At 45.6% G+C, this 26,833-nt stretch overlaps 1 protein-coding gene across 1 annotated transcript in view; it reads right to left on the reverse strand.

Moving 5' to 3' along the window:
* Positions 1-26,833, reverse strand: part of ipo11 (importin 11) — a 75,089-nt gene that overhangs the window by 18,706 nt on the left and 29,550 nt on the right. Inside the window, exons 14-22 of the mRNA XM_062454535.1 lie at positions 26,405-26,452; positions 25,325-25,430; positions 20,325-20,451; positions 17,055-17,088; positions 16,777-16,817; positions 15,074-15,190; positions 12,976-13,089; positions 9,892-10,007; positions 8,519-8,595 (exon numbers count right to left, since the gene is read on the reverse strand). Of these exons, the coding sequence (XP_062310519.1) occupies positions 8,519-8,595; positions 9,892-10,007; positions 12,976-13,089; positions 15,074-15,190; positions 16,777-16,817; positions 17,055-17,088; positions 20,325-20,451; positions 25,325-25,430; positions 26,405-26,452 (780 nt within the window). The remainder of the gene's footprint in view (positions 1-8,518; positions 8,596-9,891; positions 10,008-12,975; positions 13,090-15,073; positions 15,191-16,776; positions 16,818-17,054; positions 17,089-20,324; positions 20,452-25,324; positions 25,431-26,404; positions 26,453-26,833) is intronic.

The raw sequence follows: 26,833 nt of genomic DNA on the forward strand, positions 1-26,833 counted from the left end.
CACCCTGTGGAGCTGGCTGCATCCCCGAGTCAACTTAAATTACACACGGATCCTTGCAGCTTTCACGAGATTGACGTATCGAGTGAGAGGGGGGGGGGGGGGGGAATGTTGGGAGGTACCACATCCTCACTGCAGCAGGCTTGGGTCCTGAGTCCTTCATGAACTCGAAAGTGAGACTGTACTAACCAAGACTATCTGTGAAACAGTGACTCTGACCAGGGGCCTGAGGACATGTCACCCTCAATGAAAAGACTAGAAGGGGTTTGAGTGTACAATATTCTGTCCGTTTTCTTGTTTCTTAGCTTTCCAGCAAGTCGTAAAATCTTTGTAGGAGGCGATAGTGGGGGTGAAGTGTACTCCTGTCAGCATAGTCCAACACGGCTTTGTCTTTTACAGACAACTCCTCAGAGCTGGGTAATGAAGATGGTGCATTCTGTCGGATCTCTTCACAGGAAAGAAGTGTGTGCATGACGGCAGATTCTGTCAGTACCTCCAGCACAATGAATATTTATTAACAACAAAGCCACATCCTAGCTGAGGAAAAGAGAACCAAAGGCTGTGCGTGTGTGTGTGTGTGTGTGTGTGTGTGTGTGTGTGTGTGTGTGTGTGTGGAGCGGGTGAACAAAAAATAGACACCGGCTCATTATTTCTGCTCTGATTATACAAAGTAATTTCCTGTCACTACACATGCAATTAATCACTCGAAGTAAGGCTGAAGATGCATGTGCGAGCCTGAACAACGCAAGTAGATGGTTAATGTACAGAAGGCACAGGTTAATAGACTGCTAATCTATAATCCTTATGGTAACACTGGTCTTCCCTGGTCTCACACACCAGGGCTCAGTGATTTCCACTGATTAAAAAAGCCTTCTATATCCAGGGAGGATATTCCAAATTGGTATTCCATACCTGGCCACATCTATTGGTCTCCTAGGTCACAAAGACCTGCATGAGCATCACTGAAGGGTCACAGACATGCAATTATTTTGTTGCGATGTTGACGTCACGCCACGTTGAATTCTGGGTAAATTGCAACATTGTTTTGTTTGGCCGGCATTTTCTAAGGTTGTCCCACATCCTCGATGTGTATCGAGGCATGCATGCATATTCATACATTCTACAGATGCACCTTGTTAAACCTACAGTATTGGTGTATTGAATGTCTTATCGAATTGAATGCCCTTTCTTAGGCATTGTGGCAGGCAATGATGCAGACATATGGTTTATTGATTGCCTACAAGTCTTTCTACATGCTATATAATCTACTATGGCGTGAACAGGGTTCATAGTTGGAAATTAATTGGAATATATGGGAATTAACAGGAATATATGGGAATTAACAGGAATAAACTGGAAATTGGAAAAATTGCTGGTTAGCCTTTAAAAGGGAACTTAAATATAATTGAAAAAAACCCATCTTGCACCATAAACTTGGTCAAAACAACCAGATTTAATGCAAGTAAGTTTATTTTATTCAATATTCATGCTTTTTGTTTGCTCACAAATAAATCAAAGTCCAACATATTATTTTTTACATTTGTATTGGTTGCAGGTAGATGCATGTCGGCTTACAACCAACCAAACTAAATGTTTATATTTATGTTTGCATATGATAGTTTGTTTAAACTACCCCAAATTTCCCATTAAGTTTCCAACTTGGAATATTTCCAAAATCCCCAGTTTAACTTCCCATGGAAAGTTTCCGGAAATTTACCCGCCATTTTCCGGCCCTTTGCAACTCTCGTTGTAAATAAACAATACTTGGATGTGACAAAGTTTATTTGTTGATACAGATAAATTATCAACGCGGTCAATTATATCATGGCGGGTAATGTCATAGATCTTTAAAATGTGCTGGTCGAGACTACTGATGCTCCATTAAGACCGAGCTAATTCACTGCTGAACCTCTGATATGCTGTGTGATCAATCATTCAGACTGCTTCTTGCCACTAAAGAGGCATTTTGTACAACTCCCTGGTCTGCATACTGCTTGCCCCCTACCCATGTGTGCAGCCATATCAAAGATGGAACAAATGTGAGATACTGCATCAACCTACATAATGCATGCACTCAGTTTTTGTCACAATTTCCATACGTATAATTCTATCAAATAAGCAGAAAATTATGCTGGTCTTGCTTGTGCGTTTTGGTAATTACCGTCAACCCATGTTGAAGGCATGAACCACAATTCTGCTCGTCTTGATAAACCATTATATACACCATTCGCCTGACTGACATCCCACTAAGGATGAAGGAATGAAATAACCAGTAAGTGCCACAAGTGTTGCAAATGCATGAATTCACTCACCAAGGAAGGTTAATACGTGGGACCCTATAAGCACGGATACTTTAACAGGACAAAATGCCAATAAGAGAGCTTTTGCTCCTTCGCTCACTGCCTAAATGCTCTACTTTTATCCTCAGGACCTCAATGTGTTTGAAACAAATAATGTTTTGCGCCGAGGTGTGAAAAAGAAATAAGTCTGTGGGCTCCATTTCAAACGCAACACATGTCCACTGAGAAAGGCACCCCCCACCCGAGAGTTTGCTGAATCACAATAATTCTCTTTCACACAGAACTGATCTCCCTCCCTTTGTGCACACACGTACACACAGGTGCAGCTGTGCATTCTCCACCAATTAGTTGCGTCGATTTTGACTAATGATGCAACACTGCATGAATAATAAACAATCCTTTGAATATGCAAAAGTCATAGGGAGAAGCACACTAACATAATTGCGGAGTGCCCTGACTACCACAAATGCTACAGCTAATACCCTTTACCAGGGCTTCTTAGGAGATGCATATTGTCACCCATCACTAGAATCACACGTTCCCAGATAAGGATTGGAGGGGAGCCCTAACCTACTCAACCTTCTTGCCAGTTTACAGTCACAACATGTTTGGAGCAAGTGCTCTGATTGCTGTGTTATTTAATCAAGGCGGGAGCTTATTTGTAGCACATAGATCCAAAGATGCCATTTACCTGACCGTTGCCTTTGAATAATTCAGTACAGTAGCATTCGGTAGGCTACAAGTTAAAGTGAGACAATGGCTTTGCTCAGAAAGAGCTTGCCCTGCACTATATTATAGACGAATACATATAGTAAAAGCTTGAATGGTAACAGCTCACAGCCTTAACTAACACATGGCCTCGAGTCGGGTAAACGCACACAGTATTGAACTCTCCTCTGACTAGTTCAACATCCACCCACTTGGAGTGTATAAGGGAGACCACTTAATGCTGCCCTTCAATTCCACAAGTATTGACCGTTCTGAAAGTGAAACAGGAAAGTTATTGGTTATCTTTTTTTCCCCCTCTCTTTAATGGTTCTCGTTGCGATCGTCTGTCCACCCTCCCAGTCTCTCTCCAGATCTCCATTATTCTCTTAGGTCAACATTCTCCCTTGATTATTTCGTTTCCATTTTTGCCCCCCCGCAGCCGGGTTTCTCTCCTCTCCTCCTCATTAAAATGTGGGTGCTGATCCTGTTCCCCTTTGGGGGGGAAAAATCTGTGTGTGCTGCTCGGGGGAAGGGGGGTGGCAGGGGCGCGGGATGGACAGAGTTAAGCAGACAGCAGGGAGAGAGAGAGACAAAAGGCTCTCCAACCTGAGGGCCATCGTGGACAACATCTCTCATCCTCCATCAGACACCCTGGTCACAGGCAAAGAAGCAGCTTCAAAACAGACTGATAAAACGGCACCCAACCGAGGGCTTCCAGAAGTGCTTCTTACCTGCCGATATCGGCCTCTTCAATGCCTTCTCTGACTGTCTGGATGTTAGAGACTAGAGCTCGCTAGGAGTGCGCAAGGGCCATACAGACAATTCGACCACAACAAACATGACGCACAGCAGTGCTTTACAGCCTCTTAGCATTGTTGCACTAAGGATGCTAAGGACCACCAGTACCACCCTTTACGTTTGGATGCTGCCTCATACTATGTTGCCTTTGATGTTGCCATCATTTTGAATGCTTTGTTGCATATTTTGTTGCCCCTGCTGTTGTACCAGTGCCATGTCCCTGTGGGGATCAAGCGTTTCTTTCCACTCTGAATACCAGAAACAAAATCGTGTCCTCATTCATAGCTGCCTTAAAAGGCTACATTACAGTTTAAGGGAATTAAGTCACAGTTCCTTCTTAGAGTCATTGTGACATGCTCTGGTTTGTGGTATGCTTCTGGAGAAGAACATTTGATCAACTACAAGTCGCCCTCAGTACAGAGTGACAATTGGGGTAAACTGATTTGTAGCTAGAAGGCACCCAATGTGTGCCTATGTGCATGAGTGAATGTGTATATGACTACCTGCAGCACCATCTTAGTGATTACATGCAAAACCACTGGAAATTCCATGAAGTGATCGAGGCGATCTTTTCCAGATCTATGTCCCATCCTCTGTAAAATTCTGGGAAGCAGGCATAACTGTATGTCTATCTCCTGCTGAGTTTGGTGTGATTAAACCTAGACTGACCCAGAATGCTACTGTGTCAATCATTACACGTGGCCTTTTATTATTAATGTCTATCAGGGCAGATAGACAGGTAGAGGAATGCCCCATGTACTGACTGAGCGTAATGGCAGGCACGTGGCATCTGATGAGTTGCATGTGAGGGGTTGGCAGAGCAGGAAGAGAGCAAAAGCCACACTCTTTCTTCTTTGATAACCCCCCCACCCCCCAGCCCCCCCCCTCCCGACCCACCCAGGTGTCTCACAATTCCCTGTTGCTGCCGCAACTTCTGAGAAGAGACGTGGCATCTCTGTGCAGGTCGTCTTGGCCGCGCGCCTGTGTATTCTGTAGCCCCCCTCGCTCCCTTCAACCCTGGACTTCTGCGCACAAGGGGCTTCTGATAAATGTCTTCTGGATGCCTGGGAGAGATGCAGAGGGAGTCCGTCCTGTGTGTGTGTCTCCCCTGGGGATCAACAGTTGAAAGGGATGGGCAGTGCATATGAAGTCACATGCCCACACGAGTTCTGGGAATGTCCTGTACAACGCAATTCTCAAATCCTCCAAAATGAATTGGGGGGGGGGGGCATGAATATAATTCTATCTAGTTGAACACCCAGACTTCCCACACAGCGTTATTGATGAGGTAAACAGAGAGCATCTGCAGAGGCATCGATAAGACCTTCCAAAACTTTCCCGCCTTCCCCCGAGGCTTCAGAAGCACGGCTAGGGCTGAGATTTGGCGTACGAGGAAGCGGGTCTGTGTGTGTTTCTGTCCACAGCTGGTTTGTGAGAGTGAAAGGCGTCTGACGGTTGCAGGGGACCCAGCCAAGTCGAGTTCAGACCACGGATGGGGCACTGTCTTGAGACTGGTTATTGGGACAGTACACTGGTTGGGAGCTTAAGGAAAGTAGTTGTCTGGTCAATTAGTAGTTCAGCAACAGGATATTGTTTGAACAGGAACCACTTTGAGAAAAACTATTCTTGTATTCTCTCAACTTCATACACAATTCCAGACTGGCCACGAGGAGGAGGAGGAGGGCTTGCGCCTGGATACAGCTTTTTTCGATGATGAGCTCCAGGATGGGTTATTTATTTGCATTTAGATTTAAGTAGCAAGGACAAGGGCAGTGAACCAACTTCAAGAAATGCATACATCTCAGACAGAAAACTCATTTTGAATGAATAAATCAGCATGCGATTGGAAAGTAAAAGCAAAGCCATACGCTGTGTTGCATTGCCCTGAAGAGGCCAACAGCATCAACCTCGGTCAGAAAAATCCGTGGCTAGCCTTCGCTAATTGATCTCTTCAGTTGACACGAACAGAGAAGAAGTCTGAAAATCTCATATACGTCCCCTTGCTGGGGAGACATCAGAGAGAAGTCGCAGTGTGTCGCCAGCGACATCATTAGAGTTCAAACGCTGCGCGCCGCGTGAAGCAGCACCCCCACGCTGTCATTCATAACCCCGTGTCTCCAACCACCATCAACAAACAAGATGGCCGTCGGGGCTCCGAAGCCACTGAGAGGAGGGAGAGGGACCCTGAGGAGATTGAAGAGGTCTTTAAAAAGTTGCGGACGAGTGTTGGGAAGAGAACTCGGACGTTAGTGCGAGATACGAGGCACAAGAGCGCAGCCGTTAAAAGTATCTAGTCCAATATATTCTCTACACAGAACACGGACGGATTCACAGCTCCAGGGTGCACAGAGATGTAAGCAGAAAGACGGTATTAGGAGGAGAATTAGCTGATATGAACGGATTAGTCTCCATGATCCTTCAGCTTTACAGAGAGCTGCCTTATCGACTCGACTCCCTGGTGAGAACCAGGTTAGGGCTAGGCTCGCTGCTTTAAGTGTCGGCTGAAATGAAGTGAGAATCCCCTTCCTCCAGTTCAGAGATGCCTGCTGTGACCATGTGGCTGTGGTGGTAGTTCGAGTTAGCTGTGAGAAGGTTCCGGAAAAAGCCAGAGTTCAATGAAATACCAAGCAAGCATGAACAAGGAGAGCTTCGACCTACTAGGTTCAGGAGAGCTATGATTAACCCTGGCCTGGTCCACACTGCAGCGAAAACAAGATCTAATCTGCTAGCACTACAAACCTACATCCTAATATTACATTTGCTGCTCCAATTAAGCAGCGCTGAGAAAGTCAGTCAACACACACACACACACACCTGCCAGCTATCGAGGCCCATGAGACTGACTCACTGCCATACTGTCACCACTGATTGTAAAAGTATGCCCAGGAAACTGGGATCAAATTATTGACCCAAGCCAAGTAACCATAAATATACACATAAAAAAATGTCTATATGTAAGCTCCTTGAGGATTCTGCTGTGTTTAATTCTAAACATATGTATATGCATTTATGAGGGTGGGTTAGGAAGACACTGCCTGTTTTCATGTTTCTAGGAAAAGACTAGGGAAGCACACTTTGATGTTGTTTGCTAATTTGTTCTGACCTGCAACAGCACCTCGGAGATTCATAATCCTCGCTCATTAAAACTTTATGATTTTCCCCACAGGCTTTGCATGCAAAGGAATGTCATATTATCTTGCCAGTATGCTAAATGCCGTGTGTGCCTCAACAATCACAATTACGTTGTGGAAATACCAGATGAAAGGAAAACAGGGGAAAAAAGATCTGTCTTTCATGTGTAAATAAAGTCACTGGGGGAAAAAAGAAAGTGTTACAGCGAAAGATAAAGATTAGGATGAAATATCAAACGGAAAACATGAGGAGTGGTAAAGTGGGAATCATAATGACCCATCTCTATAATTACCGCCAAGGGAATGCAAATTGAAAGATAGATGTTGAAAATAAATAAATAGAAACTTGCAAAAAGATCTCGGAGCCTGTCAGGAAGACCATCTCCGAATATGCTTTATGAGGTGTCGTTTGTTTTAAGATGACCTGCATGTTTCTGATGAACTGTGAACTAAGAACAGGGCAGAAATGACAGAAATAAGGAAAGACAGAAAGAAAGACAAAAAAAAAAAAAAAGAACTAATAGCTAAATATTGTCTCTGAAATATAACCAGGAAGCCAGTCCGGGATGTCATCAAAGGGTGTCAGCGGGCACAGACAGTTAGTGATGGGGGCAAGAGGGGCAGGAAGTCTGACAAGGCCAGACAGAGAGGCTAAAGGCTAATCTCACAATGTTAACAAGTACTCTGCCTAGGAGGCATTGAGACAGGGAGTTAGGAGGCTGAGCAGCCCAGTGAAATGCAGACATTGGACCACTGAGGGAGGCTCCGGATCAAAAGGTGCCTGGCTGGGATATCAAACACGCATGCACGCGCACGCGCGCGCACACACACACCACACAAACGCAGAGTAAAAAAGCTCCGAAGAGATTCCCCTCCCTGATTTGTTCTGACCTTCAACCAAGTCTATCTTAAGCTAACCTGCCATGGTAGTTGGATTTACAGTGGGTTCTAGGTTTGACAAGCCTGAGCTGTTATTTACAGTGTGGCATTCATTCTACACGCGTGCAGATCATGGGCACTTTCCACTATTATGCCTTTCGTAAAGGCCCTCTGAAGGTATCAACAGGCCTGATTTTTGTTTTTGTTTATCCCTTTCATCAATCCTTCCATCAATCCATCCTTTCTGGCACTCATCCATCCTTACTTCTACCCATCTATCCTTCCCTCAATCCAGGCTTTTGAGCTCAGCGGCAAACCCTGGTCATGTTCAGAGGGTTTAGTGATCCTGTTGGTATTGTTTGCACACCCCTAGTGCTGCTTCTGGAGTCTTCTGAGAGTTGTGATGGCTCCATGCTCTAAAATTCAACTGCCTACCAATCAGACAAGCAGCTTCACTCAACCAGCACATGCTGACTCAGCAGACCTTGAGGCCATGATACAGGATAACTCCCCCTCCCCCCTCTCTCCCCCTCTCTCTCTCCCTCCCGCCCTCTCCCGCCCTCTTTCTCTCTCCCTCTCAATCCCTCCTTGGTCATCAAGAATCAAAAGCTAGGAGATGATGTAGAGACAGAGATGGAGTAAGAGGAAGAACTGTGTGTGTGTGTGTGTGTGTGTGTGTCTGTGTGTGTGTGTGTATAAGCTCACCAAACAGAGCTGACATGTTCAGGAAAATTCTCAGCAGTTCGGGGGTGACGGACGGACTGTTCTCCAAGGTCACCAACCTGGAGGGAAGGTCGTAGGGTGAGTCGGGGGGTGACAGATAGGGGGAGAGGAATGAAGTGGGAAGGAAGAGAAGACGGGTTGAGAGGGCAAGAAAGGTGACATATCCGTCAGAGACACATCCAAAAGGGCAGATTCAAGAGGAATACTAAGTTGCCAATACATTTGTTCCGAAGACATCATTTAATTTTGTATTCATTTTATTGCTACCTATATTGCACCTGTAGAAAGGGAAGGGGTGTGTGTATAGAGGGACATAGCAAGAAAGAAATGACTGGGGGATAGAGGGCGAAAAGAAGAGAGACAGACTAAATCACAAATGACTCAGTAACGGAAGTAAACAAGTACTTAGGTCACGACTGTCAGCCAGGATAAAGTAGCATAGCCCAGAGAGAGCACACTCCACAGATAGAGACATACCAGAGAGAGAGCGAGAGAGTACGTAAGTGTGTGTGAGAGGGAGTGAGCGAGACTAGAGGGCTGAGGAATGAAAGGTCATGGTGGTTTACTTGAGCATATTAAATTTGTTATTTTACCGTGGAAAACCGAGTGTGTGTGTGTCTGATCTTAATCCCAGGTAGCAGATGGTGAATGATTACAGGAGTGTGGTTTGATGAAAGGTCTACTTATCTCCTGTGGGATATATGACTAAACATCTTATTAAAAAAGCCACAGGCTCAGAGGCAACATGTAGGCTACTGAGATTTAGTAAGATATGTGTGGGGATGCGTGTCCAGCTTAAACCCATTGCCTATAGCTTATTGGGGAGGTACCAAGGCATTTTAAGAGAGAGCGAAAGGACAGAGGAAAGACAGAGCGAGAAAAAGAGACAGAGGGGGGGGGGGGGGGGAGCAGATGGGAGAAAGAGGAGAACAATTCGAAGACGGCGAGAAACCCGGTCGAAAGAGAAACGGCAGAAAAGCCGAACTGTGGGAAAAGGGAACGCGAGGTGAGAGAGTCGGCGAGTTAAAAGACAGTCAGCTTCGCTTCCAGTCTGCCGGAGCGAGCGAGAGACGAGTGAGAGGCTGAGCGGGAAAGATGATGACGGTTACTGAGAGGGAGAGCAACAGAAGGAGAAACGGAGGGAGTCAGACAATAGGGAGGTTGAGCACAGGAAGCGCCTGATAAACACAGTTCTGGAGGAGGGCGATACTGGCTGTTAGCATCAGAGGGGGCTGGCATTTCCTCCATCACACGTTGGAAGCCTTTCAAACACTGCGTGCGTAAGAACGCACAGCGGTATGTGTGAACATGCGTGTGCGAGAGTGTGTGTGTGTGTGTGTGTACAGTGGAGGTACCAGAGCTCCAGTCCATCCTCCAGCAGATAGACGTGGGGGGGTTGGGACACGTCTGTGCTCAGCTGGATCACAGGAAGCAGGAATGGATACAGGTTTTTGCTCTCTGCCCCCAGGCCCTGCGAAGTCACAAAAACAGATGTGGCGTTTTGAAGACGAAAGTGATCCTCCTCGCACCCTGTCAATTAGGAAGCTTAACCGACAGCTGTCAACAAGTCAGGGTAGACGGAAGGCAATTGAGCCTGCTGCCGCAACCTCTCAAAACTGCTTTGTTCTGCTCAACCCCCCCCCCCCCCCTCCCTCTACCTGTTTAACTCTGTTCGAGAAATAATCCCTAGGCTCTGCCTGACAAGTGAAATCCTCACACCTCTCTCACTGTCGTTTTCTGGTTACATCCTCCTCACTTCATCAAAATCCTCCCTCCAGAGCTACTTTTCAACTCCAACTTTATCCTAGAACACCCCCTCTCTTCTTTTATACTGAGTCACCACACTCTCAATCCCATCATTAGTTCCCTTGTACCTGTAGTATGTCTTCAGTATTTCTTTGGAACTACTTTTTTTTCTTCATGTTTTATATAAGCCATTATTGCTTTATTGTGCGTGTGTGTATCAGACAAACCATAGTCCAGACATTGTTTCCTTATGTAGACTGTGAATGGAGTGACAGTTCCCAGGGAACTCAATCATGTGGAACCAGAAAGACCCAAACCAGATCCATGATGCTTGGCCCTCTGTCCACTTAAGAGAAAACTTGTGAGCTCTCTCTCACTCTCATACAGACAGGCAAAGGGGATGTAGACAGTGTCGAGCACCTGGACAAAGTTTGTGCCTGGCATTTTCAGATGAAACACACAATTGTCTTCTTTTAATCGCTATTTTAAGGGTACTTTCAAAGTTAGCTTAAACTTCTCGGGTTGTCTCGGGTCACTTTGAAAGTGCGCATATGAGCAGTGCCAGTTTTAACTACTCTTCTTTAGGTTTGTGACTGGTGGACAAAAAGTGGATCTCAAAAAAGTGAAAACAAAGTTCTAAAAATATAGATATATACAGTGCATCCGGAAAGTGAACATAACAGAAGAAAGAAAACATAACATTTTGTTATGTTACTCCAAAATGGGTTCAATTCATTTTTTCACTCAGAATTCAACACACAATACCCCATAATGAAAAGTGAAACCAATATGTTTTTATAATTTTTATAGATAAAAAAAAAGTAAAAATTAAGAATGGAAATATAACATGTACATAAGTATTTACAGCCTTTGCTCAATACTTTGTTGAAGCAGCAATTACAGCCTCAAGTCTTTGAGTATGATGCTACAAGCTTGGCACACCTATTTTTGGGCATTTTCTCTCCTTCTACTTTGCAGGACCTCTCAAGCTCCATCAGGTTGGATGGTGAGTACCTTGGTACAAACTTGTCTCGGAGGTCTACAGACAATTCCTTTGACTTCATGGCTTGGCTTGTGCTTTGACATGGACTGTCAACTGTGAGACCTTATATAGACAGGTGTGTGTCATGGAAAAGGCTGTGAATACTTATGTACCTGTGACTTCCTTTTTTATATAGATTATATAGAGCACACAAAAAAGATTTCGGGAAAAATGAATTTAATAGATTTTGGAATACGGCTGTAAAAAAAAAAGTGAAGCGCTGTGAATACTATCCGGATGCACTGTATATATCCACAAACTTCAGTCTTCAGTACAGTGGGTGAGATTAAAACAAAACTTTCAAAAAATTGAAATGGTGATTTTATTTATTTATTGTTGATCGAAACTATAAACTGAATGAGTAAACCCTGACAGCTAATGCTATACAACAATGATTGATATAGACTGCATCATCATTCTGCAGCATTTTGTTTTCATTTTCCACCTCACATTTGGTAGCCTAAGGTTTTAATTTTGACATGCTGTCTACCCTAGGTTTTGATTGAACAGTTGGGTTGATAAAGACGTCCATTGTTCCAACACTACCCCCTTTGTAAAAGAAGAACTTGACAAAAAGAGTTGTAACCTATTGTCAATGCTGCACCATATATGTAGCTTGTTGCAATGTTCAATTTTTTGAGATTTGTTTATTGGAACCTGCCATTTGATTGCATGTAGTGTTGTCAAACAAACCAAGCCGTGCGGAAGGGCAAAACATTTGTACCAAAAAGCAAACACTTGGTCTTGAAACATCTCAGATTGTGCTGGAATACCTTCTGGGCCAGGCGGGCAACATAGCCCAGGCTGTGGGTCTTGCCAAGTCGGAGCACCATGGCTACACAGCTAACCCATAATAGAACTGGAATCCAAAGTCTTAATGGGGAAATAAATGGTTTTGGTGGCAGTCCATATGCGCTTGTGTCTGTGTCCACACTGCAAAAGGTGCCAGTAAATAGACAGACTGGTTTGTTTTGTTTATTCATCTATTTCTTGGACAGTTCTGTCGTGTGGACACAGACATCATCTGTTGGACAGAATTTGTGCCTTCTCCAGAAACACACATTTGCACACGCACGCGCATAAACACACACCCCCCCAAAGAGATGGTAGCCAGCCATTTAAAGCCCCTGCTATTAAAACGTTTGCTGCCTGCCTTCTAGAGTGGAGGGGCATGTGTGTGTGTGTGTTACTTAGGGCTGCACGATTATGGCCAAAATGATAATCACTAAAAAAATTTCCAATATTGAGATCACGATTATTTGTTGATTTTAACCAATAATGTTGTCACACAGGCTAATTATAACTGCTTTTACATCAATATTGTGCTACATTCCTGCTAATGTACAAATATGTGCATAAAAATAAATAGGTCCTCTTATTCACCAAAATTCAGTGCATCTCCTTTAGGATTAAAAATAAATGAATAAATAAAGCAATAAAGAAAATGTAGCAAAACTTCAACAGGGCACTATTTTCCATTTTCCATTGTGTAAATATATTTTAGGAAGCAAAAAAACAAAAAATACGTTGATACTATGACCTGAAAGAAGCATTTTAAATATCGCTCGATCAAGCGAATTTGATCATGGGAAGCCAAAATCGTGATTGTGATAAAAATGTGATTATTTGTGCAGCCCTAGTGTTACTGTACCTGGACCAGGTGGACAAGTGTTGTGAGTATGGCACACCGGAGCATGTTGTGTTCCTCTGACTGCTTCCAGAGCAGGGGGAGGTATTGGACTAGACACCCCACATATGGCTTGATCTGAAAAACACACACATACACACACATACACACAAACCAGCACTTTTAGGAAATTACTGAACCCACGTAGATTTGTAAACCAGCCCTGCATTTTAGGGAAAAGGCTTGCATTGGAAAAGGTCATGATTTAGTTAGGATCTAAATGACAGCTCTGATAGTAAAACAGGAACATTATATCCAAGATACAGCTTATATTCTGGGGAAAAAAATGGTCTTCAAGGATGCACTCCGTAGCCATAGAAACAGCGATGTGTACATACGTCAGGTAAACAAAAATAGGGCTCTGTCCCGAAATGGCTCTTCACACGACCCATTAAGTATTTACACGGTATAATTCAGCCATACCCAATATGAGTAGACACCCAATTAGCACGACCCTGGCCTATCATCCCTTCTCGTCTACAAACCACAGATCTGAATGGAGAAGTCATTCTGAGCCCCCTCTATGCTCTCTGGAAACATGTCTGGACACATGTCCTGTCTCTCGCTCTGGAGAGCACACTGGGATTGATGTAATTAAACTGCCACACTTATTTATTTTACTGTCCTCCTCCGGAACTCGTGCCCCATCACCCCATTTTTGGAGCCGGCCAAGAAAAAGAAAAAAGAGAGAACTCAGATCGTCCGTTTCGTCTTTATAAAAAAATATACCCAAATATCTCTTTAAAAGGTGTTTATGGGAGATGAGAGAAAACCAATTCAATATAACGGGCCATTTGCAAACAGAGAAGGGAGAAGGGGAGCTGGAGAGGACATCAAATGACATCCAACGTCATCTTTCAACAAGTTCTGTTGACGGTTAGCATTACTCACTGCCCTATCCTCTCCAGACTGACGGCAGGTGGTAGAGAAAGCCTTTACGCTCCCATTGAGAAGCCACGCAAGCCAGAAAATGTTCATGTTCACGCCGTCCCTTTTCCAATAGAACCTTTCCATCTTGATTACCGAATGGCAACGGATGGCAGAGACGTTGTGTCGAAAGGCCATTGAAGAACTCCAATTCACACCAGCACAGACGTGGATTGTAAGGAGTTAAAGGATGAAGAAGACTGGGATCCCAGAGGACAGACTGGGATGTGGAATGACTGGAGCCACATCAGAGGAGACTGTCGAGAGCAACAGGAGCCATAACAGGAGGGAAAGCGGGAGTTCAACTGAGGACACGCACACAATAATGACGTCGGAAAGTCAGGCAAGTCCGACAGGAGGAATTCCTGCATGGGCTCCATTATATTCTGGAACTGAAAAATGACTGCAATCTTGCAGGATAGATGGTTATTTCTCTCTGAGGCTAAAAAGGGGAGCGTGAGGGACGTTTGGTATATGAGTTTTATAATGGCTGCCTATTGGCCAGAGGCTTCACCCGAGGGCGAACGGGATGGATGCTGTTCTCCTGACCTTTTTTGCGTTGCAGTTCTTCACTCAAAAATACATTATGGTCGCCTCTCGTCCGAGTGTCACAACTGGCTCTAGACCATGACAAAAGGTAGTCAAGGCGAGGGGGTTTCAAAAATGTATTTAGCTCGAACAGATGAGTGGCTGGAGATGAGGTGTTTCCATTTGTGTGTGTGTGTGTGTGTGTGTGTGTGTGTGTGTGAGTGAGGCATAAGGGTGTCGGTGTGATGAAGGGTGGAGCAAACAAATCCAATGTCCCAAAATCATTCCCAGCAGCCACACTGAACAAGTCTGGTGTAGGGGAGCTTCAGAGACTGGGCTCTCAAAAAGGTGGTCTATAGTGGTCTATAAGAGCGTCCAAGGTAGGTGTAGGCAATCAGCATAACCTAAAAACTTGAAACAACCTTTGTTTCCATTCCCATGGAAAGTGCAAAAGTAGATACAACTCGACACAGTACCAAGCCCTAATCAACATGTGACGACAGGTCAACTCTGACCTGCAAATGCTATGACCACTGAACCACAGTGGAGACTAGACCTCTAAATCCTTGGTTCTTAACAGCCTGAACCCTGAACCCAGGCTCCTCACCTGGATGCTGACCCTTTCGATGACACAGGAGATGACATGGAGCACTTGCATCTTAGTGTCACACTCTGTCACCTGCTGCAGCAGCTGAAACAGCAGGCCAAATATGGACTCCAAGTACTAGAGGAGGGAGGGAGAGAATTGTTACCAGACACTGAAGGACAAACTTAAAAACAATTCAATGAATTTGGATCCCATTAATACAGTAATATACTGTATACACTTGTGGCACCCCTGCACTTCTTAAATAAAAAAATAAATAAAAAAAGTAACAACATTTATTACAGAAAAAAGAATTGTTGAACTTGAAACATATGTGTGGCGGCCTGCGGAAACCCGTTGGATGTCGCTAAACTTCATTGTAATGTACAAACAGTATATGATTACTTATGAAAAACAGTTCATTTCAACGGTTTTTGGACAAGCAAGATTTTCAAGCCATGTCAAATCGAATTATGAAACGGAGTGGAATCTTTGAATGCAGTTTTCTCCCTTACCACTTTTTGACACAGGTCAACTTTAAAATGATGTAACTTCAGTTGTGATGAAGATATCTGAGTGATTTAAACATATTTGTATTCAAGAGACTTTGTAGTTTCCAATATGTATAATACCCAGAAAGTCACATTTTCACGATGTAAAGGGTTTCCGCAGGCTGCCACACATATACTGGTGCTGAGATTTATAAATGTTTGTAGTGAAACAAAAATAAAGCAGAAGGGTATAGCTCAGAGGTCAGAGCACTAGCATAACAAGAGGTCGCAGGTTCAAATCCCTGTACTGTACGTCATTTATTAAAAAAACTTAATGAAATGAAATTACATCAAATTCAAAATTTGAATACATTTTATGCAAATATTGATCAATCTTAGCTCATCCCAAAATTACATCAAATTGTCCACAATATTATTGGACCATTATGAAATGACTGATCATAATAAGTTTGACTCAAGAAAATGACTTTGCTCCTTCAGCATGTGTACCCTACAAAACCAGAAAAGATTATAGGCAAGCATGGAATATCTCAAAGGCTAACAAGCCTTGTTAATGTACACATTTTCACCACACACAGTAGTGCTAGCACAAAGGCAAACTGTGTAAGGTAAATCGCACAGTACTGAAACTCCCTGGATGGAGCTGAAAGAGGACAAATTTATCAAAGATTACTGCAATGATTGTTTGAATCGTGGAGAGAAAACGTTGATCGACTGGCAAGCGAGCAAACAGATTCACGAGGACTGTCAGACACAAGGTAAAATTGTTATAACTTGCACTAGCTGTCACCAAATCAATGAAAGAGGCATATACTGTAGGATTTCCCAAGAGGGCCCAACTGCTGGGAGAAAGACAGAATACATTTACAAAGTTTGGCAAAACACATCAGAACTAGGGATGGGCATGAGTATTCTTAAAGTTGAACTTTTGTATCTCCTTTGAAGATCCGAAAGACAATGACCAAAACACATTTCAAAAAGCAGAGAAAAAAAACGGAACAGAAAAGCTGAGGCCAGCAAAGAGGTCATATCTAAATCTAATTGAAAAGCTGTGATGGGATCTGGTATCGGGTCGGGAAAGGCATCCATCAAATCAAGTAAAAATGAAGTTTGGATGAGAGGGCTTCCATTTTCTACAATAATATTTTTGAGAAAATTGTGTAATTCTTTGAAAGAAAAGTGCAACTAGAATGTGTAGACAGAAATACTCACAGGCAGGAACTGTTCTGTCCTGAACTCAAAGTCGTCGACAGGTGATTGTGAGTTAAGGAAGACAGACTTGGGGAGAATATTAAATGGAGGACATCTTGAGGAGGAACTCTCAACTGCAATATTGCTTCAGTAAACCTTCAGAAATGGCAGCTGTCTTTAGACAAGCATAGATAGGTGATAAGGCCATGATCCGCGTTCAATAATTTCATATGAAAATAACACAAAAAGAGTATCTGACGATCAGTCAAAGGTATATTTGACGGGCATGTGAAGGATATTGAGTTTCAGAGTGGAGGCCGTCTCAATCCGCACCTGCAGAGTCAACAACAACAGTAGAGAAAATATCCGTTAGTATCCTTTAAATTGATATTCAATTGAGCTCCCTAATCATTTAAATGCCTGGTGAACAATTTCTATAAAGAGTTTATGATTACTTATGGGATTAATACTCTGACATTAACCACACAAGTCAGCGTTTTTTGTGACAAGAGAGAAAGAAAAATGAGTCATTAGAGCTAGCATTGACAAGCAGCTTCAAATATAACAGTTGGAACTGAGCCAAATATACACTCCTAAGAAAAGCTCCGAACTTAGTACGTCGTATGTGAATGTGTCCATGGGCTTTCTTGTGACAGCACAGCATTCTATGTTCATTGTTTGCGTGCGTAAGAGTAAGTTAGCCCAAGCTAAAAGACCCAGTGGCTAAGTAGTGAAGAGTTCTTCCTGTAATTTGTGTGTGTTTTTACACTGCCAGAGTGATGGAGCATGTGTCATCTACTGACATCAAATGGGTAGAGCGAGGGAGAATGGGGAGAGAAACGAATGGGTCCAGAAGCAGGAATCTGTCATGGTCGGACGGAAACACAATGTTGAAGAACAGCCCTGGACTGGAGGAGAGGTGGGTGAGTGCTTGTGTTTCAACGGCAGGTCATTCTGGTCAACATGCCGGCTGTGAAATGTGCAGTGGCTGTGGTTTCAGGGGCCAGTAAGTAAACATAATGACAGTGAACATGGCTGACCTCTGCTGCGATAACATTTTCCTCCTCTCCCATTGTCTCATCTCCCTGTCTGTCGCCCTTCTCTCAGCCCCTCTATCACTGTCTATGTTCTCTGTGAACACGCTTGAGCGCACACAGAATTTCACATGCCTTTGCACGCAGAAAATTGTGGAGCTACCAAGTCTGTCACTAAGCTGTCAGCCTTCCCTGCTGTGTCTCTAACTAAAGATCGTTTTCTCTTCACCTGGGTACCGACCCATGAATTCATCCGAGATGGGGCCTTTACAATTCCCAAAGCCTCCATTCCTTCATCTCGGCTGTAAGGTTTTTGTAATCTTTTGTTATGTGTTTGCGGTTAGGTTAAGAGCATCAATCTCACAAATGACATGACTAAAGTATACATTGTCAGATGTCACAAGTAATTTATTGTCAGATGCACAGAACAACACAAGGTCAGACTGGGCACTGAAATTCTTAGGACAAGACAACGCAAAGCAACCTGGCATAACATGACATATAATAAGTACACAGAACATAGATTACATCTACGCTAAATAAGTAAACCTCCTAAATATACAGATAATATATAATATTCTATACAATATACTAAACCTCTAATACACATAATAACCTATACTAACCTTATAAACCTATTCTAGCCTAAGACGAGCGAGGTGAACTGTGAAAGCCGATCAAGCCTCATGTCACACGTGGCACACGTGACAGGGTGAGGGGGGGGGGGGGGGTGACCTAACTGGGCCAAAAAGGGCTAAAGTGGGCAATAGAGCGGCACTGTAAAGCAGAAAGATGGCTTAACTGGATTTCTTTCTGTTTTTATATTTTCTGCCGTCACTCTAGCCCCCTGCAGAGCAGATGAAGGCCTTGAACTTGAAGCCCGTGTCGATGCAATTTTTATAATCGCCTCCCTCCCTGACGGGGGGGTAAACAGAGAGGGGTGTGATTGGGAGGAATGGGGGGGAATGAGGAGGGAGGGATGAGGGTATGGAGGGGATGAGGGGATGAGGATGGTGGAGCTGGCAATCACGGCGGGCAGCTGGGAGACAAGAGAACATCACAGGGAGTCGAACCTCTGTGACTCATCCCGTGAACATCACAGGGAGTCGAACCTCTGTGACTCATCCCGTGAACATCACAGGGAGTCGAACCTCTGTGACTCATCCCGTGAACATCACAGGGAGTCGAACCTCTGTGACTCATCCCGTGAACATCACAGGGAGTCGAACCTCTGTGACTCATCCCGTGAACATCACAGATTAGGCTGTGTGTTATGAGAGAGAGCGTACTTGCGTTTGTGTGTGTGTGGACAGCGCCTTTGTGTGCCAACGTATTAAATTGTGTAACGAGAGAGCCCTTGTGCACATATTTCTATCTTTCAAGATGTTCCGATATTAACCAATTAACCAAGGAGTAAACGACCAACATTAGCATAAGACGTGCCTCTCTTTCCCTCCTTCCGAGCTCGCATTGGCAGCAGAGTTCAACTCCAGTGACCTCCCACAGAGAGAGCTAGCTGGGATTTTGTCTGTAATTGCTAACTCATGACTGGAACGCCGGCCAAAGTTCTGGCTCTGATATATAGGGTCATTTTCATCCCCTGAACATTGAAGCCTTTAATAAATGATGCCATTTGTTCTGTGACCAATCCCCTTTGGGGAAGTCCCTAATTGGGCAAGCCAAGAGGCGATCTATAAGGTCAAAGGAAGAGGACCTTCAAAGGCTGACCATAAAAAAATCCACGAGACAAAAAGGTCAATGCAGAGCACAATGTTTGTCTGCGTGAACATAGTTCTGTTGAAAGAAATGTTACATTATGCTTGGATTCCATCTCCTTCCCATGTATGCGACCAAACTTGCACATAAAAGCACAGTTTCTCGTCAGCACACACGGACAAGAAACTGACCAAAATCAATCTCACGGCAAACCTCACTGCTCACAATATAATGCTATGAATAGCTAGTGTTAATACTGTATATTTCACTATTTTACACTTTCCCTGTGTAATTAAATAACCTACTAATTCTAGTCAAACAAACATATGGAGAGGAGTTGATGCCACAGAACTGCCCAGTCATGACTTCTACACCTTTAGAGTTAAATTGTCTTTCCTAATCACTTTGTGGTGGATCTTATGGCAGTAGGTCTGTAAAGACTTGAGAGAGGCAGGTGTTAGTTGCTTACCAAGCACTTCCTAAAGACAAACAACTGTCCATGAAGACATTTTCATAGAAGTACATTGTTTTTGTTTGTTTTTTAAACCTTGTTTAAACCTGCTTTGGTCCTGCTCCTGGGAAGAGGAGAGGTCATGTTTGGAGTCAGGTATTGCCCAGACAACACAGGATTTGCCATTTGAACTGTCAAAGGTCTGGACAAGGCCAATTACACAGTACTGGCTGGCCATATTCTCCAGATAGTTTGACCTGAAGGATAACCTCAGTAAATACTTTTAGACAATTCCTCCCTTGAGTGTATGTTGTGTGCACATTTGATTTTGTGCAGTGTGTGTGTGCGTGTGTGTGCGAGAGACTCACCACCAGGTCAGGGTCCTGCATAAGACTGAGTATGGCCTCGTACAGCAGGGGTCGGAGGTCAGACTTAAACTTGACAGAGATCCACTGACCTATCAGCCAGATGACCCGCCGCCGTATCAGCTTGTATCTGCACGACAGAGTAGGGGGGAGAGGAAGACAGGACAGGGGGGGGGAAGATAAACAGATTAATATTAGATGGTGTGTGTGACAGAGACAGAGACAGAGAGAGAGAGAGACAGAGAGAGACAGAGAGAGAGAGAGAGAGAGAGGGGGGGGGGGGGGGTAGCACAGCAGGAGGCAAGGTGAAAAAGGCATTTCGTAATTCATTCCAAAAAGGGTAAGAGGCTAACAAATAGTAACAACAAATAGAGAACTACTGTAAATCTATGTGTGTGTCAGTGCTCCTACATAAGTGAATAGAGGAAGGCTCCTTTAATACAGGACATTAAGAACACGACTCCAACGGAGCTGTAATGTAAGCGTGTGGGTCAATACTGTCCACCATTCACACAAAAATATAAAACTCAAAATACTTTGAGGAAACGCCTTTCCGGAATCAGCCACAAAACACACCATTTCTAAGGAGTGTCGTGTCCACAAGCTGAGGAAACCGTTCAGCGTTTAAGTCACTGGCAGTGGGGATCATGTACGTCCTAGATTGATGCCATAACTGACATCAATGACTGGGAGAGTTGCCAGATCCATCACTGGACAGACACGGCTCGACAGGTAAGCACTGTAGTCAGGCAAACACACACACAGAGGAGCCAAGCAATCCCTGACAGAGGGCACTTTCTCAGGATCCAACCCCCGGAGAAAACGGGTCCGCAGTCGCTTCCTGGGAGCGTGTGGTCGTGCGCGTGTGTGTGTGTGTATCGCTTCCATCTGAGTCCGGGAGACGGGTTCCACCGTCTCCCAGACTAATCAGCTGAGACAGATGTTGTGCTTATAGGGCCAGAGGGCACGGGGGGGGGGGGGGGGGGGGGTTGACGAGAAGTCAATCAGCGTCACACACCCAGGGAACGGCAACACACACTCGGTAGCGTGGCTGGTCTGACAGGCCCATTAATATTTCGCCGGGCTTGGCTGCTGTGAGTGAGGAGCCAGATAGGTAATCATTGGCAGGGCTCACCTTCAATCACTCACCCCCAGACAAGGGGCCGGGCGTGGGCTCGGAGCCCAAGGGGGGGAAGGCAGGAGGATGCCAAGTGGCCCGTCGCCCTATCTCCTCTCCACGTCGGAAAATAATCTGCATTGCCACCGTTTCGCCCCTCTCCCTCCCCCCCCTTGCTCCCTCCCTTTCCTTCCCCCTCTCTCTTTCCTCGCCTCCCTCGCTTCCCTCCCTCCCCCTCTCTCATAAACTGACAGTAACAGTCATCGCCTGGCCCCCCCCCACGCCCAGTCGTCCCCTCCCCTCAGTCGTGACAGACGAGTCTCCCTCCTGCTGACTGCTGACGTCTGACTCCCACCAGCACTCCCGGTGTATGCTCCCGCTCATGCTCCCATCAGCGCTCGCTTGGAAGTGCTCTCCTTTTCTCTCTCTCTCAGAACACACACACACACCACTATTCTCTCACATAAAGTATTTGCGCACGCACCCACGCGCGCACACACACACACTAACTAAGAGCGCAAGGTGTGGACGGGCTGAGGATAGACGGGTCGAGTATCTGGGGGAGGTCTGTGGGCTTGGACCCATCAGGGTGGGGAGGCTAGTCTGGGTCACCGGCAGTCAGACTGGCCTGAGTCCCGCCAGCCCAGAGCAACTCAGTCTGGGGAACGTCAAATACACGGCTCTCCCATCTCCTGTCATGTCACCCCGTCCTTGAGATCCTCCTCCGTCCTCGGCAGGAAGGTAGGCAGACGGACAGACGCACTCTGGAACATTCCTTGGTTTTCTCCGCGTACCCAAAAGAGCGGAAATCGGGTCAACCGTCTTCCCTTTTCATTTTACACTCAAGTAATCCTATGCCTGACTCCCTCACCAGCCACACACACACACACACATCCTCCCTCTCTCTCTCATTCTCCCGAGGAGAGCAGGTGGGTCCACGTGTCGTTAAGAGCACGCTGGGATGTCTCCTCTTCCCTCCTCTCTCCCCCCACCCCTCTTCTCTCTCTCCTCCCATCCACCAGCCTCTCACTCTCTCCCATTACCTCACCTCTCTGTTTTCCCTTTTTCAACCCCCTCCCCCCCTCCCTCCACGGCGACAGCAGGTGGCCACATCTGGTGGTCTTTACGAGGACGTAATCTCCCCGCCCCCCCAGACCCCTCCTGACAGACCCGGAGGGCTGGCTCGTGCGGGTGGGTGGGAGGTGCAGAGGGGGCCCCGGAGGTGGAGAGAGGGGGGTGGACAAACAGGTGTGGAGGGGATGCGGAGAGAGGGATGGGAGAGGAGGATGGAGCGACAGACATGCTCGGAGGGAGTCAGGTGGCTGAGCGGTGAGGGAAGCGGGCTAGTAATCTGAAGGTCGCCAGTTCGATTCCCGGCCGTGCCAAAATGACGTTGTGTCCTTGGGCAAGGCACTTCACCCTACTTGCCTCGGGGAGAATGTCCCTGTACGTACTGTAAGTCGCTCTGGATAAGAGCGTCTGCTAAATGACTAAATGTAAATGTAATGTAAATGGATGGATCCAAGGCTAACGGTTGCTAAAGCCTACAAGAAGGTTGTCTTGGTCGGTGTGTGTGTGTGTCTGTGTGTCTGTGTGTGTGTCTCTGCACGTGCGACTGCAGAGCTGCTGCTGAGTGCTTTATCTCTCTCTCTCACAAACACACACGAGTAGGGAAGTTGCCGCGATGACATGGCTTCTTTACAACCACAAAACACAAAGAAAAAGATGTACACACATGCAGGTGCATGCACATAGAAAATGAAACACACGCACCAACACACACACACACACACACACACACACACACTGTAGCGGGGTGTGGATGTTGGATGTTAAGAATAAGAGATATTAGATTTATAATAAAGTATCAATTTAATGGGCACTACCTTAATATGAATTATTATAATAGACCTCTTCCATTCACTTAGAGTGAACTGGTCTGAGGCTTGTCCACATTGTCGTTCTGGACATCTTTGTACCGTTACAAAATATAGTCGAATGATTGTTTTAGAAGTGTAGCTTCATGTAGACAAATACCAAGGAGACAACAAAGAAAAGACAGTAGCGATCATCACACAAATCCCCTCGTAGTTCTACACTTTATACTCTTGTGATAAAGGTGATGCGTTGAAGGAATTAAGTCGTATAGTTCTGTTCACTGCATTGAAAGGGAAAAGTGTGCCTTCTAGGTAACCCCTTTACATTTACATTTAGCCATTTAGCAGACGCTCTTATCCAGAGCGACTTACAGTAAGTACAGGGACATTCCCCCCGAGGCAAGTAGGGTGAAGTGCCTTGCCCGAGGACACAACCTCATTTTGCACAGCCGGGAATCGAACCAGCAACCTTTGGATTACCAGCCCAATTCCCTAACCGCTCAGCCACCTGACTTCCCTTTAAAGCTCAGAGGAAGTGTCAAGTCCATGTTAATAGAGTGGAAATGTCCCCTCGGTATTCTTTCATTTGTATAGCCATTTGGTGTGTGATCAGAGCCTACTGGATGGTGGTGAGAAGGCTGATTTAGTACGTAGCTACAACCCAATAAAAGTGTTTCCATTAGACTCAAACACGGAGTTCGGAGATGAGCATTGCTGTGCGATATTTCAATGAAATTGTGCGAAAATGTTCCTTTGAGGCATCTCTGCTGTTAGTGTAAACAAACAAAGAGATTGTGTCTAAGATGATCTAGGACATGCGCAGGCGTGCACAAACGCACATTCGAACGCCGTTAAATATGCTGAAGCGGTCTCAAAGTTGTTCTCATGCATCATCACGTATCTAGAGGCCCATTGTACGCATCTTTTCAAAGTGCCGCAGACATCAGACGCCATACCATCTGACTGTAAAAACAAACTCAGCTCACCCAGAGAAACAGGTACATCAGAGGGAGTTGAAAAGTTTATCAGAGCACATTTGATATAACCCGGGCGGCTTTCAACACGGAGCGCGCTAAAACAACAACACGCTCGGCGAGTTTGAAGGTGAGGCGGTTCAGAGCTCTCCCGTGTCCGTGTGCGTGTTCCTATGCGTCTTTGATCTAGTGAGGGGCTGGGACCTTCCTTTTTCTCCACACACATACAGCCAGAGGCGGGTTCGAGTTCCAGTCTGGATAGCAAAGTCGGCCCAATCCCGCGTCTGTCGTCAGGGCACCCGTGTTCAGACGCGCGTCTGTCGTGAGGCCTCGACCCGTCTTCCTGGGGTCTCCTTTGTAGTCTGAGAGCCACACGACATGCATCTCTCTCTCTGTGTCTGTCCTACTCTCCTCGTCTCCCACTCTCTCCTCTTAAGCACCATCGCTAACTTTCATCTCCACTGAGTCATAGCCATTGCTTGTCTAACACACACAAAAAAAAAACACGGGGCGTTCAAGCCACTTCCCAGGACAGGAAATGGTTTTTAATGGAGGTGGCTAAAGCTAGAGTTTTAAGGCAATGCTGAGAACTGGTACAACTAAGAGAAGTCTCCAACAAACTAAACTCCACGAACAGCTATGGTTGCGAGGACAGCAGTCTCCACAGACGATCCTTATCCTTCCAACACTACAGTCGCAAAAAAAAAATCCTCAAAAAGTTTGGAAGTCATTGTTTTATATTTGACATTTTATGTATGTAACAGAAGCGTTTATGCAGTTGAGCAAATTTCCCACAAACCGACTTAGAGTTTGCTCAACGAACAGGTGTGGAGTTGATGACTAAAACTATAATAGTTATCGAAACAAAGGACTAATAGCCCATCCTCTGCATGAATCATGGGGACAAGCAGATCGGGAGTGCAACAAGTACATTAACAGTTGACAGTGAATGGTAATTTTGGGCCCTGGCAGTTTCTAGTGTACTTTGACAGAAAAACCATTGTCATAATGGTGGTAGTGAGTGCATTTTCGTACCTGTGATGACCAACTTGAAGCTCCCCCAGGAGTTGGTTCTTGAACCACGTGTCGAAGTCCACATTGTCGAATAGCTCGTACGCCGCCAACCCTACCGCATTGTACACTGTGGCCACACACACAAGAAGGAGATGACACACCAGTATTATTATTATTAGCGTGCGAGAAAGAAGACGAGGATGAGAGACTGATCAGTGGGAGGACGCTGATGAGAGAGAGAGAGAGAGAGAGAGAGAGAGAGAGAGAGAGAGAGAGAGAGAGAGAGAGAGAGAGAGAGAGAGAGAGAGAGAGAGAGACAGAGAGACAGAGAGACAGAGAGACAGAGAGACAGAGAGACAGAGAGACAGAGAGACAGAGAGACAGAGAGACAGAGACAGAGACAGAGAGAGAGAGAGAGAGAGAGAGAGAGAGAGAGAAAGCGAGTGGGAGAGAGGCAGAGAGAAAGCGAGTGGGAGAGAGCTTGAGCGAGCGACGGAGAAAGACAAGAGCAAGGAGAGGGGGGCAGCCAAATGATCCCATTAGTGACAGCCGGCCGGGCCTGTGGAGCGCTAACGAGCATTGAGGGAGAGCCCTGCGGGGGGGAGAGAGAGGGCGAGCGCGCTGCGTCCTCACACGGACGGAGGAGATGGAGGAAGACCGCCGCCGCAGCTCCCTGTAGACCCGGGGGAGGACACGACCAACGGTTAGAAGATCAAAAGGAGAGCGCGAGGAGGAGGGGAACGGAGGGAGAGACAAAAGGAGAGACGGGCAGTGGTGAGAGACAAGGACGGGGGGGGGGGGTGACAGAGAAATGACAGAAGAAGAGCTCCTCTGGGGTGTAATCAGAGGGAGGTGAGGGGGAGAGAGACAGAGAGAAAGAGAGAGAGCGAGAGAGCGAGAGCAACAGCAACGTTCCTCCCTTTCACACAGACCAACGGGGGACTGTTGGGTGCCCTGGCACTGTAGGAAGGAGAGGATCCATCTGGCCGGGTGCATGATGCAACGTGAGTCAGCGCTTTGCGAGTGCCAACCGAGGCATTCCGGCACGTTCCTGCCATCACAGCCCACACGCCCTCACAAGTTCTCTCTGAGCGTGCTCACCTGCATCCTTCATCAGTAACTGGACAGGGTCCTCCACATTCGTTGGGCCTACAGTGCAAAACACAGAACACACACAGTCACGCACTGACAGGTTAGTCCAATGAAGCTGCATGCTCGGTCCTGTCAATCCAACAAAGACCTTTTTATATAGGAAATATAGGAAAAATGACAGTGAACGACTCGCAGACACTGACAGCTTCATCTTTTCACCCGTCACATAGAAATATCCTGTCTGGCAAGCATAAGCCTTTGACAAACCTTTTTTTTCAAGGATGTCTATTGTTGAAACACTCTTTGGCTTTCCAATAGATGTTGTCTTCTCAGCCAACATAGAATTATCCAATCGGTTGCTGGCCAAGCTCCGACAGATCTCATTTCCCAGAATGACCCAGAACAAACAGGCTGTGTGTGTGTTTCTGTGTGTGTGTG

The sequence above is a fragment of the Osmerus eperlanus genome, chromosome 28, assembly GCF_963692335.1.
Source record: "Osmerus eperlanus chromosome 28, fOsmEpe2.1, whole genome shotgun sequence".
Classification (NCBI taxonomy): Eukaryota; Metazoa; Chordata; class Actinopteri; order Osmeriformes; family Osmeridae; genus Osmerus; species Osmerus eperlanus.